The sequence below is a fragment of the Oncorhynchus clarkii genome, chromosome 16, assembly GCF_045791955.1.
Source record: "Oncorhynchus clarkii lewisi isolate Uvic-CL-2024 chromosome 16, UVic_Ocla_1.0, whole genome shotgun sequence".
In the NCBI taxonomy this organism is placed as follows: domain Eukaryota; kingdom Metazoa; phylum Chordata; class Actinopteri; order Salmoniformes; family Salmonidae; genus Oncorhynchus; species Oncorhynchus clarkii.
Window position 1 is genome coordinate 41,173,499 of NC_092162.1, and position 18,185 is coordinate 41,191,683.

An 18,185-nucleotide genomic window follows, 5' to 3' on the forward strand; every position below is an offset into this window, starting at 1 on the left:
AGTTCTGACATGGGTTTAGAGGGGTAACTGAAAGGATTTGGGTGGTAGACCCAGACTATCGGGTGAACTAAGTGCCTGCAGTCAGTGACTGTGCTGTAAACCACACAATTCAGAGCATACATTTTGGGGGTAGCCTAACTCTTCGACCGTCCGAGTTAAATCCCTTGTCTACCAGATGTAAATTCCTCCACTGTTACGTGACTCTTATGTAACTCAAGTTATGAATGAGTAAATTAATAAGGCATATGTTTGAGAAGGGAAAACTGACTAAGCCTGTCCAGACGGACGATTTTGCACTTCCGTTTTTTGCCATTAGAACCCACTTTTTCCAAGTTCATGCAGGATTTTCCATCACTGTAAACCAGCTCATTTAGGGAGCGTTGTCTGGGTTATAGCATTACCCCATTTAGTTTTCCTAGTGCAACATGTGTGTTTCAGTTTTTAAACTAGTGGAGCAGTGGAACTTTGATATGGAAATGGATGGCACATTATGATCATGTCTCATGGAAAGCTTTCGAAGGAAATTCAGACGGCTAAAGGGATGTGTAGACATTTGACTCCATTTTAGTTTCTCCCTAAGAAATCCATAATGAAATTGTCTCATTAAAGGTAGACTCGCCAATATGACTTTGTCATCGACAAGACTTCTTGCTTACGAACATCAACAACAACAAAATTCCAATCTTCCAAGACTGCCAGCACCCCTTCCCCTCCAATATTGGCAGATTAGAATTGTGTTATTGATTTCTGTAAGCAGCGAGTCGCCCCAAATATGATGATGTCATATTGCTGAGTCTACCTTTAATGTGTTACTTAATAGAATTAGGAATTAGAATACTAATAATTACTAGTCATTTAATAATATCTCTATGGTGGTACTGCTGTCTTGTCTTGAGCTTCATTATTTACATAGTTGTAGTGTGTAGCACATTACAATTTACACTATATAGATGTTGTACTAACCAGTAGAGAAGGCTCTTGGCAAAAATCCACATTCCTAATTCATTTAGATTTCTGTTTGGACTTCCTGTTCCCTGTTTCAGCCAGTGCTTAGAACTTCATTCCTTAAACATTCTAAAGTTCTCTAAAAAAAAAAAAAAAACATTCCAAGTTATTCATGTTGCTGCTTTGACAGAACACTAGGTAATGGAACTGAATTAAAATGCTTGGATAGTAGAACCGGGCAGTATATTATGTCATGTGTAATAAGTAATCCTGTTTCTGTTCTGCCACAGCTTGTCAACTCTGGAAAACATTTCATTTTTTATTTTTCCAACTCAATGAACTAATACATTCCGTATCAGTATGGAAACTACATGTCCACATCAGATGAAACAATCCACTTGTGTAATAGGAGTTTGATCGATACTCTGTTTGTTTAACACATTTCTCTGCTTTAGTGCACTGGAAAATAAAGTTACATAGCTTTTTTCCCCTCCTGAGCACAGGCAGCGTTATGAAATCCCATGAAACAATATCCCCCCAGAAGACACTATTCACTGCCGTAGTACCAATTTTCCAATCCTAACTCATACTGTAACTCTGACATCCTTCTATCACCCATTCATTAGAAATGCAGAGGGATGACATGTTTCTCTGTTTGTTTCCACGGTAGCCAGGTGTGGAGTTCTTTTGATCAATGGTGAGACTTCTTTATTCAGTGGTACATGATCGAGAATAAGCACCTCTGTGCTGTGCCCTGTGCCACTCAGGCCCACGGGAGACACCTGGGACCTGGAACTGTCTATTCACCCAGCACCTCAATAACAATAACCTCCGACCCTTATAGGAATAGCTGCATCTCCTACTTGTAGTACAGTACTACTTTTACCAAAGATGGTGGATAAATGAAGATAGTTCCCTCAGGCTCTTCCATAGACACCAATGCGGTAGCAGACTGCTAAATTCATTGACTTCCATTGAAACAGGTGTTATAGAAGATTACAATAGGAGGGAAAATACAACAGCCCACCCTTCGCAGCAGTAGTAGGTGCTTAGACCAATCAAAGCATTCCAGTCCTCCCAGGCTATAAATAGTTGTTGAAAATGGTGTGTGAATGCTCAGCACACTTTCCTATGGTGTGTCATCACCAAAATCCTTTGTTTACACTAGGCAAAATAGAACATGTAGTAGATTGAAGTGCATTGACTGGTTTGTCAGAATCTGCCACTTTTGATTTATCCCCACAGTACAGCAAACAGGGTTTGACATATTTCAAACGAGCTTGGTCGTCCTTCTAATAAAAAATGTTTATTTATTAAAATTCTTATTATGCAACTAGCTTCACATCATTGTTTACATGCATTGACTTAAGCCAAAGGAGTTCCTTAGCTTAATATAGTAATTAAAAAGACATTGAAATACAACTCACCATAACAAACTGTCTTTCTCTGTAGATGACTCCCTGATACCAGGAGTCATATTGGGGACTCGCTATCTCTCCTCTTTTGATTGAATTGTAGGTTTGGCAATGCTCCAACGAGTGGCTCTGTTGATTGCTTGAAGCTCAGATGAAATAGTTCTAGAGGGCATTGCTATTGATTCTGGGGTGAAATTTCAGTTTTCATGTGGCTGATTAACTTAAATTGTTTATTTTAAATGGTATAACCTACGCATGTGGGCCATGGAACAAGAAAAAGTTGGACGGAGGAGTAGGATTTTATTATGAACATACAGGTAGTGTGGGGCTTGAATCCACATTTTACTGGTTGGACTGAGGCTTGGTTCCAACAAACAATTCCTTGAAATCTTGGGAGATTCATTACATTTTAGCTTGTGCATGTTCTAATTTGGTGTGAGATACAAGTAATATTTTCTAAGACAGATTTTTCGTAAAAAAGAAACTGAAAAATATATTTTATACTTTATCATATTTAATAAATCCCATATAACTCCCTATCATGATACAATCCCTTTTGGACATTAGATGGTCAAAAAGATAGGGCATAGACTCACCCTTCCACACTGAAGGTTTCAGGATGTGATTGTCAGAAAGTGTGGCTGACTGTATGAGGAGAGCAGCTTTTATTGAGTGTCAGGGACTCCCTCCTCTGGTGAAAATGAGACACACGCTGATTTACAATAAGGAAGATTTCCTCTACAATAAAGGAAAGCAAAGGGAAAGGGGGTTACCTAGTCAGTTGTACAGCTGAATGCCTTCAACTGAAATGTGTCTTCTGCATTTACCCACAACCCCTCTGAATCAGAGTTAATGGCTCAACGCTCTAACATAGTACAGCCTCAGTCCAGTCTGAGTATACTATAGGCCTAGTTTTACTGGAGGAAATGTTGTCCTTCTGTACCAAAACCAAGCACTTAAATTAACTCACACAAAGCTAAACATATCAGAAAAAATGACTACAAAAAGGATTTTAGAGAAATTACAAGGGTTCGGTAACTAGAAAGGAAAACACAAGATTTATTTATCACCACCAATATTCACAATTCAACACGATCCTCCCTTTTTGTTCTGCTATCTAGAGTGCAATTATACCAACACAAAATGATCAAGGTTAATAAATTAAACAGGTTATTTACAATTATGCAAGACACAATACTTAAAAAAACAAAACAGTCAAATAATGTAGTGTCATTCTACCACAATTGATGGTATGAAACCTTCAAAGTCCACATAAGAAAAGAGTACAGCTGTCAGTTTTAACAAAATTCCTTGCAACAACAAAAAAAAGCATGTCAAATTCAAAGGCTTTGAATAATGTTTGAAACGTCAACTAAAATAAGGAAAGATGAAGAGTAGGTCACAAAATACAAAATGCCTGTAATTCCAACTGAACAAGAAAAACAATGAATTAGTAGTTATGACACCCTGTATGTACTCTGACACAAATGATTCACTAATCCTAACAGTAACCCGTCAATGGTATTAGTTTACATCTTTATAATACATTAGCGAAAATAATATAAAATGGGGACATTAGCCTACAACACAATGTCATTATTTACACTTTTTTGTACCAGTCGTCTCTCTTCCCTTTCTCCTCCTCTTCCCGAGGAATAGTATGTGAGGAATTCATTACATATTTTTCTTTCAAATGTGCACTAATACCTATTGAAAATCAACACATTCTACTGGGCCATTCACTCTGTGCAGGTGAAAATGGTTATCTTCTATTCCAGACATGTCTGTGAGAAGAGAAGAACTGGGAATTGTGGGGGCTCAGCTCTGGGTGAGGGGAGAGGGCAGACGGACAGTGGTCAGAGTATTTTCAGCTATGGCTTGAATTGGCTTCATGTCACAACTAAAGTGAATCATGCAATGATACAGGGTGGCAAGAACTGGCGTCAGGAGTGGGCAGTGACCACGTGACAGGGTAGCCTACAGACTCCCTGGCCTAGCGGACACACAGCTAGTCTGACGGCCAAAGTGGAACATACGGCTTGGCTACAAATAGCATCCAGTTAGTGGCTGAATATTGACCATGCTCTTCAGTTTAGACACAATCTCTTTTACCAAACGTACAAAATGACAAAGACACAGCTTTTGACATCTGAGACAGTGGGGTCAGCATGCTATACTAAAAGAACCAAGCCACCTCCACTTGGCTGGGTTATAGTCGTTCGGTGACGCACAAGCACATACACAAACAGAATTTGATCAGTGCACTGGTTCATCTCTAAGCCCCAGAACTGTTAACATAAAATTGCAACAAGTCCTTGAGAAACGCTACTTAAATACCAGTGTTTTCCATTAACAGAATGTGCCATAAAGAAACATTTGAATTTGTAATAAAACTATTGTGTTGTGTAAAAAAAAAAGAAAAAAAAGGGGATATTAAAAGTTTGATTCCAGTGTATTTCACACTATATTTCCAATAGAACAATGTTACTCTTATAATGTACAATTTAAACATAAATACCAATTCAATGCATTTCAGACTGACACGCTTGTGTTGTTCTTTTATGTACTGTATGTTAAGTCAAATCCAATCAAGTGTTCCTTGTTAGTTCTCTAGGCCCGATGTTTAGATACCAAACCTGATCTATATTGTTAATGAGTCCATGATTAAGAAGTACACAGCCCTCTGTTAGTTCATTATGGCACATATTTCCTGATGGTATTCACACATTTTAGACCTGTGACCATGATAAAAACACAGAACTTCAGTTACGGTAACCACCAAGCCAATCAGTCTGGAAACATACCCAGTCATACTTGTCAGTCTTTACATCTAAACAGTGGAAACTTACACAACAACTTTCTCTCTTCTCAAATCAAACTTGTTTTTTCGTTCCCACACCATCTCTTCCAATTGCACATGAACATTTAAGAATAAATTAAAGGGGAAGGGAACCCTTTAGGTTCTTATAAAGCGCCGGCTCTGTTAGATGAGATGTAGGGAGGTGTGCGAGCAGAGATCTCTCTCCTCCCTATGCACAGAAGCAGGGCTCTCTAGGAGGTGAGCTTTGAGTAGTTGGGCGGTGAGAAGCGTCTGCGCAGATACTTGAGGATGTAGAGGGGCAGACAGCTCACCAGGGTGATGACCGTCACCTTCCACAGGAACGACAGCGTGGCGATGAAATATACATCTAGATACAGCCAAGGAAACAGAGGGCAGGATGGTGGGTCATTTAAACAAATATGTTTTGTATATGAGGAATTGAGTAAGTATGTCTTAATGTAATCAGGTTAGTATGACTACTGTTTTTGATTCAGTTGCCACTACTCAGTTCATTTAGTGATTAGGGGGAGACCTAGCATCTAAATATATGGCAGATGGGGGAAATGGCTTGTCATGTAATTGACTTATATTCAAGCTGTTCCATTCAGGGAAATTATGTACCTTTGGTGTCACTTGTGACTTTAAAAAGTTAAAATGGCCTCTCTTTTACGAAAGAGGAAGACGAGAAGGGCACTTTTGACCATGTTCAAGTCATAATGCTCAGTGGTCTGAAACTGACCTTCACACCCCACATAAAGGCTTAAAATAGCGTTTGGAAAAAGCGAGTAAATGATCAGAATCTACACAACTACTGTATTTGTACACAGCCAGCCTAAGAAACCCAATTTGATTTTCTTTCTACAGTTGAATTTGGATGTTTACATACGCTTAGGTTGGAGTCATTAAAAATAGTTTTTCAACCACTCCACAAATTTCTTGTTAACAAAATATCATTTTGGCAAGTCGGTTAGGACATCTACTTTGTGCATGACAAGTAATCTTTCCAATAATTGTTTACAGAAAGATTATTTCACTTATAATTCACTGCATCACAATTCCAATGGGTCAGAACTTTACATATACTAAATTGACTGTGCCTTTAAACAGCTTGGAAAATTCCAGAAAATGATGTCATGGAAGCATCTGATAGGCTAATTGACATCATTTGAGTCAATTGGAGGTGTACCTGTGGATGCATTTCAAGGCCTACCTTCAAACTTTGCTTGACATCATGGGAAAATCCAACGAAATCAGCAAAGACCTCAGAAAAAAAATTGTAGACCTCCACAAGTCTGGTTCATCCTTGGGAGCAATTTCCAAACGCCTGAAGGTACCATGTTAATCTGTACAAACAATAGTACGAAGTATAATCACCATGGGACTACGCAGTCATCATACCGCTCAGGAAGGAGACGCGTTCTGTCTCCTAAAGATGAACGTACTTTGGTGTGAAAAGTGCAAATCAATCCCAGAACAATAGCAAAGGACCTTGCGAAGATGGAGGAAACAGGTACAAAAGTATCTATATCCACAGTAAAACGAGTCCTATATCAACATAACCTGAAAGGCCGCTCAGCAAGGAAGAAGCCACGGCTCCAAAACCACCATAAAAAAAGCCAGACTACGGTTTGCAACTGCACACGGGGACAAAGATTGTACTTTTTGGAGAAATGTCCTCTGGTCTCATGAAACAAAAATAGAACTGTTTGGCCATAATGACCATCGTTATGTTTGGAGGAAAAAGGGGGAGGCTTGCAAGCCAAAGAACACCATCCCAACCGTGAAGCACAGGGGTGGCAGCATCATGTTGTGGGGGTGCTTTGCTGCAGGAGGGACTGGTGCACTTCACCAAGTAGATGGCATCATGAGGTAGGACAATTAGGAGGATATATTGAAGCAACATCTCAAGACATCAGTCAGAAAGTTAAAGCTTGTTCGCAAATGGGTCTTCCAAATGGACATTGACCCCAGCATACTTCCAAAGTTGTGGCAAAATGGCTTAAGGAAAACAAAGTCAAGGTATTGGAGTGGGCATCAAAGCCCTGACCTCAATCCTATAGAAAATGTGTGGGCAGAACTGAAAAAGTGTGTGCAAGCAAGGAGGTCTACAAACCTGACTCAGTTACACCTGCTCTGTCAGGGGGAATGGGCCAAAACTCACCCAACTTATTGTGGGAAGCTTGTGGAAGGCTACCCGAAACATTTGACCTAAGTTAAACAATTTAAAGGCAATGCTACCAAATTCTAACTGAGTGTATGTAAACTTCTGACCCACTGGGTATGTGATGAAAGAATTAAAAGCTGAAATAAATCATTCTCTATACTATTATTCTGACATTTCACATTCTTAAAATAAAGTGGTGACCCTAACTGACCTAAGACAGGGCATTTTTACTAGGATTAAATGTCAGGAATTGTGAAAAACTGAGTTTAAATGTATTTGGCTAAGGTGTATTTAAAACATCCGACTTCAACTGTATATACAAATACTTTTTTCTGACTGTCCACAGTTTTATATGTGACCCATATAAGATTTGCTCATTCACACAGATGTAGCCTCTGAAGTAGCACACAAATGCAATGCTCATTTCCTGTCACTGTTCCTTTACATTTTGGGGCGGTTGTCATGGTAAAGGTCATGTCCAAAAAACAACATTTGAGCAAAAATATCTTATCTGAGGGTTCCGTCAGAGGTCACATATGGAGGATCGAGTTTGTATCAGGATTCAGATCCACATATGGAGGTGGTGTAAATAGGAAGTCAAAATATCAGATTCCATGTGGTTTTTCTGTTCACACATTAGGGAAATGATCAGAAAGGTATCAACTAATAATCATGAATTAAGCTACCTGTGTAAACGAAGCCTTATGCTTTTTAAGTGACAAACCAGTTTCTATAAAAAAAAATGTAAAATGTGATGTTCGACATGTGGTACAGTAGTTTCTGAGATACAGCCTCTGTTTGGTCATAAACACAAAGACCTTGGCCAGTGTGTGTGTGGTAGCAGGAGCAGGAAACTAACATGGAGGCTAGCTGGCTGCACTCCTCTGGTACTATTTGTTACTTTATTCACCTTTAGCAGGACTTCCTACAGGCAGTACATTCCAGGTCTCAGCCAGCCCAGGGCTAACTGGACACCAGAGGCTATATGAATGGAGAAGAGCCTGTCATCACTGAACACTGACGTACAAATGCAGCGGCAGTAAAAATGGGAAAGTCCATCACTATCAAATCTATCACTGTGTACTTGTAAATCAAATTGTAGCTGCATTATTTTTGCTTCAATCAGTATCAAAACTCCTGACATAGGAATTATTTGGCCATTATACGTATGTGTTTACCCACCTATGAACTTGTGCAGGAAGACGAGCGAGGCAATGTTACTGACTAGGCTGAGAAATTTGTGTGTGATGGCGTGTCTGTGTGCGTGTTTGAGTACAGTATGCATGTTTACGCACCTATGAACTCGTGCAGGAAGACGAGCGAGGCGATGTAGCAGGCCAGACTGAGCAGCTCGGCTACGATCATGAGCCAGTGCCATGTCTGGATGGTGAGCGCCACCATCAGCAGCTCCGTGAGGATCAGCGAGGTGAAGGAGATGGCCACGATGTGGACAAACTCTGACTCAAACAGCAGCAACGCCCCATACATAATGATACTGCCTTAGGAGCACAGAGAACAGGCAGCACAACGTCAAGAGCACTGCCATTGCATTGGTGTGTAGCTGTGTATGTTTTTGTTGTTGTTTATTGTTGAAGTTTTTTTAATTATTCAATTAATCACTAAATGAATTAAACCAACCCGGTAGACACTTTGGTGCCATTAAAAAGCATGATTGAGTGGCTACATACAGTGCCTTCGGAAATTATTCCAAATGTTTCCAAATTTTCTTACGTTACAACCTTATTCTAAAATGGATTAAATAAAATAAATCCTCACCAATCTACACACAATACCCCATAATGACAAAGTGAAACAGGATTTTTGAATTTTTTGCAAACAAGCCATGAGGTCGAAGGAATTATCTATAGAGCTCCGAGACAGATCTGAGACACAGATCTGGGGAAAGGTAAAAAAAACATTCCTGCAGCATTGAAGGTCCCCAAGAACACAGCGGCCTCCATCATTCTTAAATGTTAGAAATTTGGAACCTCCAATCAGGTGTTTATGGTAGTGGCCAGACGATAGCCACTCCTCTGTAAAAGGCATGACAGCCCGCTTGAAGTTTGCCAAAAGGCACCTAAAGGACTCAGACCATGAGAAACAAGATTTTCTGGTCTGATGAAACCAAGATTGAACTCTTTGGCCTGAATGCCAAGCGTCACATCTGGAGGAAACCTGGCACCATCCCTACTGTGAAGCATGGTGGCGGCAACATCATGCCGTGGGGATGTTTTTCAGCGGCAGGGACTGGGAGACGAGTCAGGATCGAGAGAAAGATGAACGGTGCAAAGTACAGAGAGATCCTTGATGAAAACCTGCTCCAGAGCACTCAGGACCTCAGACTGGGGAGAAGGTTCACCTTCCAACAGGACAATGACCCTAAGCACACAGCAAAACAACGCAGGAGTGGCTTCGTGACAAGTCTTTGAATGTCCTTGAGGGGCCCAGCCAGAGCCCAGACTAGAGACTAGAGCTGTGCAGCGACACTCCCCATCCAACCTGACAGAGCTTGAGAGGATCTGCAGAGAAGAATGGGAGAAGCTCCCCACATATAGGTGTGCCAAGCTTGTAGCGTCATACCCAAGAAGACTCAAGGCTGTAATCACTGCCAAAGGTGCTTAAACAAAGTACTGAGTAAATGGTCTGAATAGTTATGTAAATGTGATATTACCATTTTTTATTTTTAATACATTTTGCTTTGTCGTCATTATGGGATATTGTGTGTAGATTGAGGGGGGAAAACTATTGAATACATTTTAGAATAAGACATTAACGTAACAAAATGTGGAAAAAGTCAAGGGGTCTGAATACTTCCCGAATGAACTATGTACAGAACCAGTCAAACGTTTGGACACACCTACTTATTCCAGGGTTTTTCTTTATTTTGTACTATTTTCTATGTTGTAGAATAATAGTGAAGACATCAAAACTATGAAAGAACACATATGGAATCATGTAGTAAACAAAAGTCTAAATATATATTTGAGATTCTCCAAAATAACCACACTTCGCCTTGACAGCTTTGCACACGCTTGGCATTCTCTTAACCAGTTTCATGAGGTAGTCACTTCGAATGTATTTCAATTAGGTGTGTGCCTTGGTAAAAGTTAATTTCCTTCGTTTGAGCCAATCAGTTGCGTAGGGGTTGTATACAGAAGATAGCCCTATTTGGTAAAAGTCCATATTATGGCAAGAACAACTCAAATAAGCAAAGAGAAATGACAGTCCATCCTTACTTTAAGATATGAAGGTCAGTCATTTCGGAAAATGTCAAGAACTTTGAAAGTTTCTTCAAGTGCTGTCGCAAAAACCATCAAGCGCTATGATGAAACTGGCTCTCAAGAGGACCGCCACAGGAAAGGAAGACCCAGAGTTTCCTCTGCTGCAGAGGATACGTTCATTAGAGTTAACTGCACCTCAGACTGAAGCCCAAATAAAAGCTTCAGAGTTCAAGTAACAAACATCTCAACATCAACTGTTCAGAGGAGACTGCGTGAATCAGGCCTTCATGGTCGAATTGCTGAAAAGAAACCACTACTAAAGGACACCAATAAGAAGAGACTTGCTTGGGCCAAGAAACACGAGCAATAGACAGCTGTACTTTGCGATTTTTGGTTCCAACCGCCGTGTCTTTGTGAGACGTAGAGTAGGTGAGCGGACGATCTCCGCATGTGTGGTTCCCACCGTGAAGCATGGAGGTGTGATGGTGTGGGGGTGCTTTGCTGGTGACACTGTCTATGATTTATTTAGAATTCAAGGCAAACTTTGGGCTCCCGAGTGGCGTAGCGATCTAAGGCACTGTAGCGGAGTGCTAGAGGCGTCACTAGAGACCCTGGTTCGATCCCAGGCTGTATCACAACCGGCAGTGATTGGGAATCCCATAGGGCAGCGTACAATTGGCCCAGCATCGTCATTGTAAATAAGAATTTGTTCTTAACTGACTTGCCTATTTATATAAAAGGTAAAAAATATATATTTAAAAAATATAAAACAGTATGGCTACCACAGCATTTTGCAGCAATATCCCATCTGGTTTACGCTTAATGGGACTATAATTTGTTTTTCAACAAGACAATGACCCAAAACACACCTCCAGGCTGTGTATGGGTTATTTGACCAAGGAGAGTGATGGGTGCTGCATCAGATGACCTGGCCTCCACAATCATCCGTTTGGGATGAGTTGGACCGTCGAGTGAAGGAGAAGCATCCAAGTGCTCAGCATACGTGGGAACTCCTTCAAGACGGTTGGAAAAGCATGCCTCATGAAGCTGGTTGAGACAATGCCAAGAGTGTGCAAAGCTGTCATCAAGACAAAGGGTGGCTACTTTGAAGAATCTAAAATGTTTATAATTTGTTTAACACTTTTTTGGTTACTACATGATGCCATGTGTGTTATTTCATAGTTTTGATGTCTTCACTATTATTCTACAACATAGAAAAACGTAAAAAATAAAGAAAAACCCTGGAATGAGCAGGTGTGTCCAAACTTTTGACTGGTACTGTAAATCACAAGGGTCATTTCAATTCATGTGGCACAGGGAAACTCTCTGCGACAATAGAGTGACAAAATTAAGACACAACACCTGTAACTGTAATGCTCAACCTGAACCGTGGCTCTGCTTATTCTGTTATACAACACTTTACTATCATGAAGAGAAATGGACAATTGAAATACAACTAAGAAAGTTTTCAACACAGTACAACCAGATCTATATATTTTGCATTAAAAAAAGGGAATCGGTGTCAAGATTTCTCACAGTTTCCCATGTCAGGAAGAGGAAAAGGAACTTTTTCACTTTTCCATCTTTTAAAAAAAAAAAACGCTTCCATAACCTCTCTGATTGTTAATGTGACCTCTAAAAAGGGACGTAAAAACACACTTCCTGCGATTGAAAATGTAATTAATACCAACAGATCTAACATGGGATGTATCCTAGTTCTGTATCGAATACAACGACATTCTCATCACATTGAGTAAAAATTGTGGAAGGGTCAGGGTCAGACAGAAGTAATTTTCCTGTTAGACATTCATATACATTTGACAATAAAGTAACCTTCTTCTTCTTCTTATTATTATTATTTTTAAAAGCATACAAAACATTGCCTCTGTGGAAAACTGTAACGGAATAAAAACCACACAACCCACCAACGGCCTTAAACACAGAAACCAGGCCCACTCAATAGCAAAGAAGAAGGAAAAAAAGGATCATGGCTAAGGATCTTCCATCAACTGGGATACTCTACTAAACAAACTATTTGGAGAGGGAAAGGTGGGAGGTAAGGATTGAGCACCGAGCGATAGACAAAAGGTTTAGGGGTGTAGTTTGGATGCTTCTGGCAACGCCTTTGCAACACAAATGGGCCGTGGTAAAACCCCCTTAGGTTATTTAACATTTACAAAAAGCACAGACATAAATAAACTCTACTACTAGCAATTAAAAAGAAAGTGTGTGGGCTGGTGAGGAGCATCATGGATCCTACACCATAGGGCAGGGCAGTTTCTAAAGTAGTACCTGTGTGTGAAAGGCCTAAGGGATTAGTTGTTTTCCAACAACAAAACATAACATTCCTATCTATAGGAATGCATATCAATAGATACTCAAGCTACCGAATGTATCATTGTTTCCACAACCGACTTACCTTGATAAATACTTATTAGGACCCATATCAGAAATGTCTTAAAGGACAGAGGTCGACCCTGAAAAAAAGAGGAATATTCAGAAGGATTTGAACAATGAATCCACGCATAATAAGTACTAAACGTTTAATGGGAAACAGATATGTGCAAATATCTGCGTGTAAAGTGTTATCGAGGGCGGAGAGAAGTCTATGCAGTATGTATTAAAACAATGTTTACCTGTTGATAACACCATGCAAATCATAGCGGCCAACAAAGACATGTATTACCTTCAGGAGATCCTTATATAACTCGGGATAGAGCATGGCTACTTCTGACTTCACATCTTTATCCAACACGAGGGAGAACACAGGGAACATGGTGTAGATGGTGGAGTAGCTAAAACAAAGAACATTCACATATAGAATTAGCAGATTGCAGACGATAGTAAGAGAATACTATCATTTTAGTTACAAAAAAAACCCACGTCATTTCTCAGGCACGTCATTACCAGACATTAACTGCCAGAGAACATGTAGTCACGTGTGGTTATGTGGCTACTAATATTAATTCTCGCAGATTTCAGTACAGTTCTCTGACCTCCATTCGAAGGCTGGATAGAGGGGGTTTTGATGAGTCAGTAAGGGTTCAAGTCATCTCATAGTAGTGTCTTAGCAACACTGCGTCAACACAATCTAAATATCAACAAAACATGGAGCTAACACATAGCTGAAATGCCATTGTGATAAGCCCCCGCTATACAGAAAAGATCATCTCACCCAATAATGAGGAATCCTTGGTAGAGGGGGACAGAGGCAAAGTAGAAGACAGAGGAGAACACAGCCTGGGGGAGGAAGAAGAGATCACGGATGAGTCATCATTGCCGGATGTAGAACTCGTGTGCTTAACGTTGCATTGACAACTGTAATACACAACGACAAAACACCATTGACACAATTTGCCAAAACTATCTACACGTTACTTTCATCTAAAAATGAGTCAACTGATTGAAGTAATAGCTCTAAGAATAGATTATAAACCTATTATTATCACTATGGCGAGGTACTACTTCACCTACGTAGTTTAGAAAACTGACTAACACTGACTACTAGTATGATGCTACATGGTTTGAGCAGCAGCCAGACAGAGCTGGGCCAGCTCATGCCCTATATCAAACACTTAACAGCTGTGGCTGTGGGCAGCGTTAATTTGAGACACATGGGGGCCTCCCTATCGAATGAGTCTATAGCCTGGTGACTCACATGGCTTTCCCTTTTTCCTTGGTCTGGGAGACTAGCAGGCTGAAGAGCTGGATGCATGGGCTGTGGTACTCACAAGGGCTGAGGCTTGGTTTTGACACTGAAAACTGTGGCCTCCTAGAAGAGCTCCTGGGGTCCCTTGCTCTGACTCACTCCCCACCCTGCTCCAACTCACTATGCCTGTCCCTAGGTACCCTCACTACCCACTGAAATTGGGGCTCTGGGGCTGGTTCTGCAGGCTCCCAAAGAAGCTTCTGGCACTGCCTGTCCTGACTCACTCCACACCCCGCTCCACCCTTTGGTACCCTGGTCCTGCCTACCTGCATGGTGCTGATGCACAGGCTCCGGTGGATGACGAACTGGGAGAGGCCGGCAGACCTTTTGTAGCTGTTCCGCCCGTGGACCATGAGGAGTCGGCCCAAGTGCTTGAACTGAGTCACAGAGAAGTCGGCAGCCAGCGATGCCTGCTTCCCTTCCTGTTAACAAACAACGTGGTGGTGGAAAATAAGAGACATTTACAAAAAGGTTAGCAAAGGTCTTCTTTAACCAGAAAAACACTTTTTACGAGTGTATATAAAGAATAGTAGGTCCAAAAGTTGAGGAAAAGTTGAAACTAAGTGATCAACTGAAAATTGGAAAGGCCAAACTGCCACTGAGTAAATACTGTATAGTTCCCCATTTCTGCCAATAATTACCAACTATTGAGTTTATGTGGAGCTCTTGTCCATATTTGCTGAATGGGTCAGAAAGAGCAATCTGTCAATGAGGTAGGAACTCTGCATGGTTGACCCGTCAGCACTACAGTTCAAGCAGTCACAATCAGAACAGAAAGACAATACCACTCTGTCACATTCATTTCCTCTACACCCATGACATGCTTTCACACAGTCAAAAAGGAATCATCTGTGCATGATATGACATAAACAAGTGACAAATGTATGTTAAAAAGACGCTCTGGCCAGATGGAAGCCGACTCTCAGGAAACACACAACACATACCGATGGCAGAGAGTGTGTGTGTTTGTGTGAAAGCAGAGCGTCAAGGCGACAGGGACAGAAAGATTCTTACTTTGCCCTCCACTCCCACGCCACAGTCGGCTTCCTGGATCATGCTGACATCGTTTCCTCCGTCCCCTAAGAGAAAACAAACAGATATCAGTGGAAGTGTCAGGAGAAATACGTCTGTTAATGTGACTCACACGAGAGACGGCTGTGTGTGTGTTTGTGTGTGCGTGCGTGCGTGTGTGTGCGTGATCTGACCTCTGCAAACTCTTTATCAAGAGTTTATCTTTTTATCTTTATCAAAAATACCCTTCAACATCTTTAACATACAGATCAGTAACCCTGCAGTGAAATGCCATGCCATTGGAGAGTTTAAGTGAGCTGAATTGTTAACACTGTAATGTCCCAATAGAGAATAGCTTGGGGGCTGACACTGGGGAGACTCACCTACAGCACAGGTGAGTTTGCCTGTGCGCTCCTGCAGCAGCCGGACTATCTGGGCCTTCTGGGTTGGAGCGCAGCGGCAACACACCACAGCAGGACACTGACACGCCAGCTCCATAAACTCGTACTCATAGAACTTCAGACACACCTGTATGACAGTATGACAGACGAGGCTTGAACAACAAGCCAGGGGCCAACAACCGACTGTGGTTTACGTCTGTATTTCTATCAATGATGTAGACTCCTTCCTCAACGTCTGTTACATTTATCTAGGAAGTTGTCAATTGAGACCCAATACAATGCAGCAGTGTGATAGGATAAAACTCAAAACAAGCTGAGGGTTCTCAAGGTGTCTCAGACTTTTTCCCATGTTAGACTGACTCTTACCAATGCCACAACCACCACTAAAGGCCTCTTCAGTAACATTGCTTTGGTACGTCTTACACAGATAAGGTAAATTGTTCAGAGTGAGGACGGTGCTCAGCTTACCTCCAGTGAGTCCCCTGATATGACCAGGGCACAGTCGTGTTTCCTCCGGAAAGCGTTGAGCTCCAGGTGGGCCTCTCCTCGCGTCGTCACCTAGGACCACAGACAGTATAGGGCTTACCATCATGGTCACAGACATACAGACACACAGATAGCTATCTAACCCACAGGAGTAGCTGCTCTCCTTACTGCAACTGTCATCCACACGCTAGATTAGCATCAGGGTGAACTGATCAACTGTCAACTGAGCATGCAAACCAGAACCAGAACATGTGATTTGAAATGCCAAAGATAGTTATAAAAGGAGGACCAGCTCAACCATGGATCATTTTGTGGGTTTCTATAGACTACTATTTATTATCAAATATGGAGGTTGATTGTAAACATCCCATAGTTTCTGCAACTCTATCAAACTCATGTGGACTCAACATTTTTGAAAATGTGGAACTGGAAATGACCGCAAGACATCAATCTGTCAACCAATGTTCTGCACTGGTATGGCTATATTCCTCTCGTATTGCCTGTTCATACGTCAAGTCGTCAACCCAGGTGCCATTTGTGTCGAACCAGGAAGCCAATAGCAGATGCCCTGGCTATTGGTCCAATCAAAAGTCACAGCCCCTGCCCTGCTCCGCTGGGAGAAGCAAGGGGACTGTTTTTCATGCTGTGCCAGCCATTGTTATCCTCTTCCAGTAACAATTGTTGTACACAACTCCTAACATTCCTATGGCAGGCAAGCTCTCCCTTTCTGCAACTGGAGATCAGCCAAAAGGGAACTCAAAGGACTATCAAAGCAGCAGTGCAGTTTGAGAGCTAAACCTGCAAAACAAATTAGGAAGTTAGGTTCTCTGTCACTGTGTTACCCAAGGGAGTGGTTCAGCTGGTCCTTACCAGCCTGTTTCCAGACCTGGGTTCAAAAGCTATTTGAAATCTTTCAAATACTTTGAGCGTTTTCTTTAGCCTGCCTGGAGTGTCGGGTTGGCGGGGTTTGTACTTTTGGGACTTATCCATTGGTTATATTGCAACAGGGAAGATCATTCAAACACATCTAAAGTATTTGAAATTATTTCAAATAGTATTTGAAACCAGATTTTGAGAGTTCAGGTCTGTTTTACACTGGCTTGGATGCTCATTCCTGTGTGAGATATTTATTGATGGGGTTGCTAGCTATCCAGTGGATCTTGGCTAGGCTGGGGGACTACATAACCATCGCTATGGGCCTTCACCACACAGAGGGTGGATGTCCCAATAAGGTCAGGGCAGACAGGAAACTGTGGATGCCCCTGTGAACTAAGAATGACTCCTTATGCTAAAGCTATTTATTCTAATCCACAATAAATATGATATTGAAATAGCAGTGGTAAAACAGAAAAATGCCCTCTACTGCTTCTCCACTCACCGATCTAAAGATGTGGATGTCCTGGTTGCGGGTCACCAGATGGGCGTTCTTAGCTGTGCACGTGGCTGTTTCCAGCTTATCTCCAGTTAACATCCACACCTACACATGTAATAACAGTTTTAAAATACAATTTCTGGGTGATTAACTTTTTTTTGTACTTTTCTTATCCACATTCAAACAATGACATAACAACAGTTACAGAGGGCACAAAGCCCAGGGATAAACAAAGTGTATTGAAGTGAACTGCTAAATGTTGTTGCTATGCGGCAGTCTCCCTCTGCCCCGGTGACCTCCCCTGACCTTGATGCCTGCATTGCGTAGGATCTCCAGGGTGGGCCGTACATCAGCCTGAAGCTGGTCTTCTACCCCCGTCAGACACAGCAGCTCCATCTCCATCTCCAGGCTCTCGATCACCGTGGCAACCTTCAGAGACCGATCATGCACACTCAGCTTGGCCTGGATGTATCGGGCCTGTGGGTGGAGAAAGTAGCAGAGGAGAAAATATGAAGAAAAGATTTCGATTGGATGCCTACAATATTGGAATATAGCATGTTGGAGTTGAACTAGATTGATTTATCAACTGTCAGACGTACAAATTCTTCAAATGTAACACGTTCTGGATGGTCAAAGGAAT

The 18,185-nt window shown here is 41.5% G+C and overlaps 1 protein-coding gene across 1 annotated transcript in view; it reads right to left on the minus strand.

The window, feature by feature from the left end:
• Positions 1–2,640: 2,640 nt before the first annotated feature.
• The window catches only part of LOC139368483 (probable phospholipid-transporting ATPase IIA), a 40,355-nt gene continuing 24,810 nt past the window's right edge, over positions 2,641–18,185 (minus strand). Inside the window, exons 18-28 of the mRNA XM_071107419.1 lie at positions 17,852–18,022; positions 17,552–17,650; positions 16,156–16,245; positions 15,670–15,814; positions 15,290–15,354; positions 14,542–14,697; positions 13,742–13,806; positions 13,253–13,361; positions 12,986–13,043; positions 8,641–8,844; positions 2,641–5,548 (exon numbers count right to left, since the gene is read on the minus strand). Coding sequence (XP_070963520.1) covers positions 5,412–5,548; positions 8,641–8,844; positions 12,986–13,043; positions 13,253–13,361; positions 13,742–13,806; positions 14,542–14,697; positions 15,290–15,354; positions 15,670–15,814; positions 16,156–16,245; positions 17,552–17,650; positions 17,852–18,022 — 1,299 coding nt within the window. The 3' untranslated portion in view covers positions 2,641–5,411. The remainder of the gene's footprint in view (positions 5,549–8,640; positions 8,845–12,985; positions 13,044–13,252; positions 13,362–13,741; positions 13,807–14,541; positions 14,698–15,289; positions 15,355–15,669; positions 15,815–16,155; positions 16,246–17,551; positions 17,651–17,851; positions 18,023–18,185) is intronic.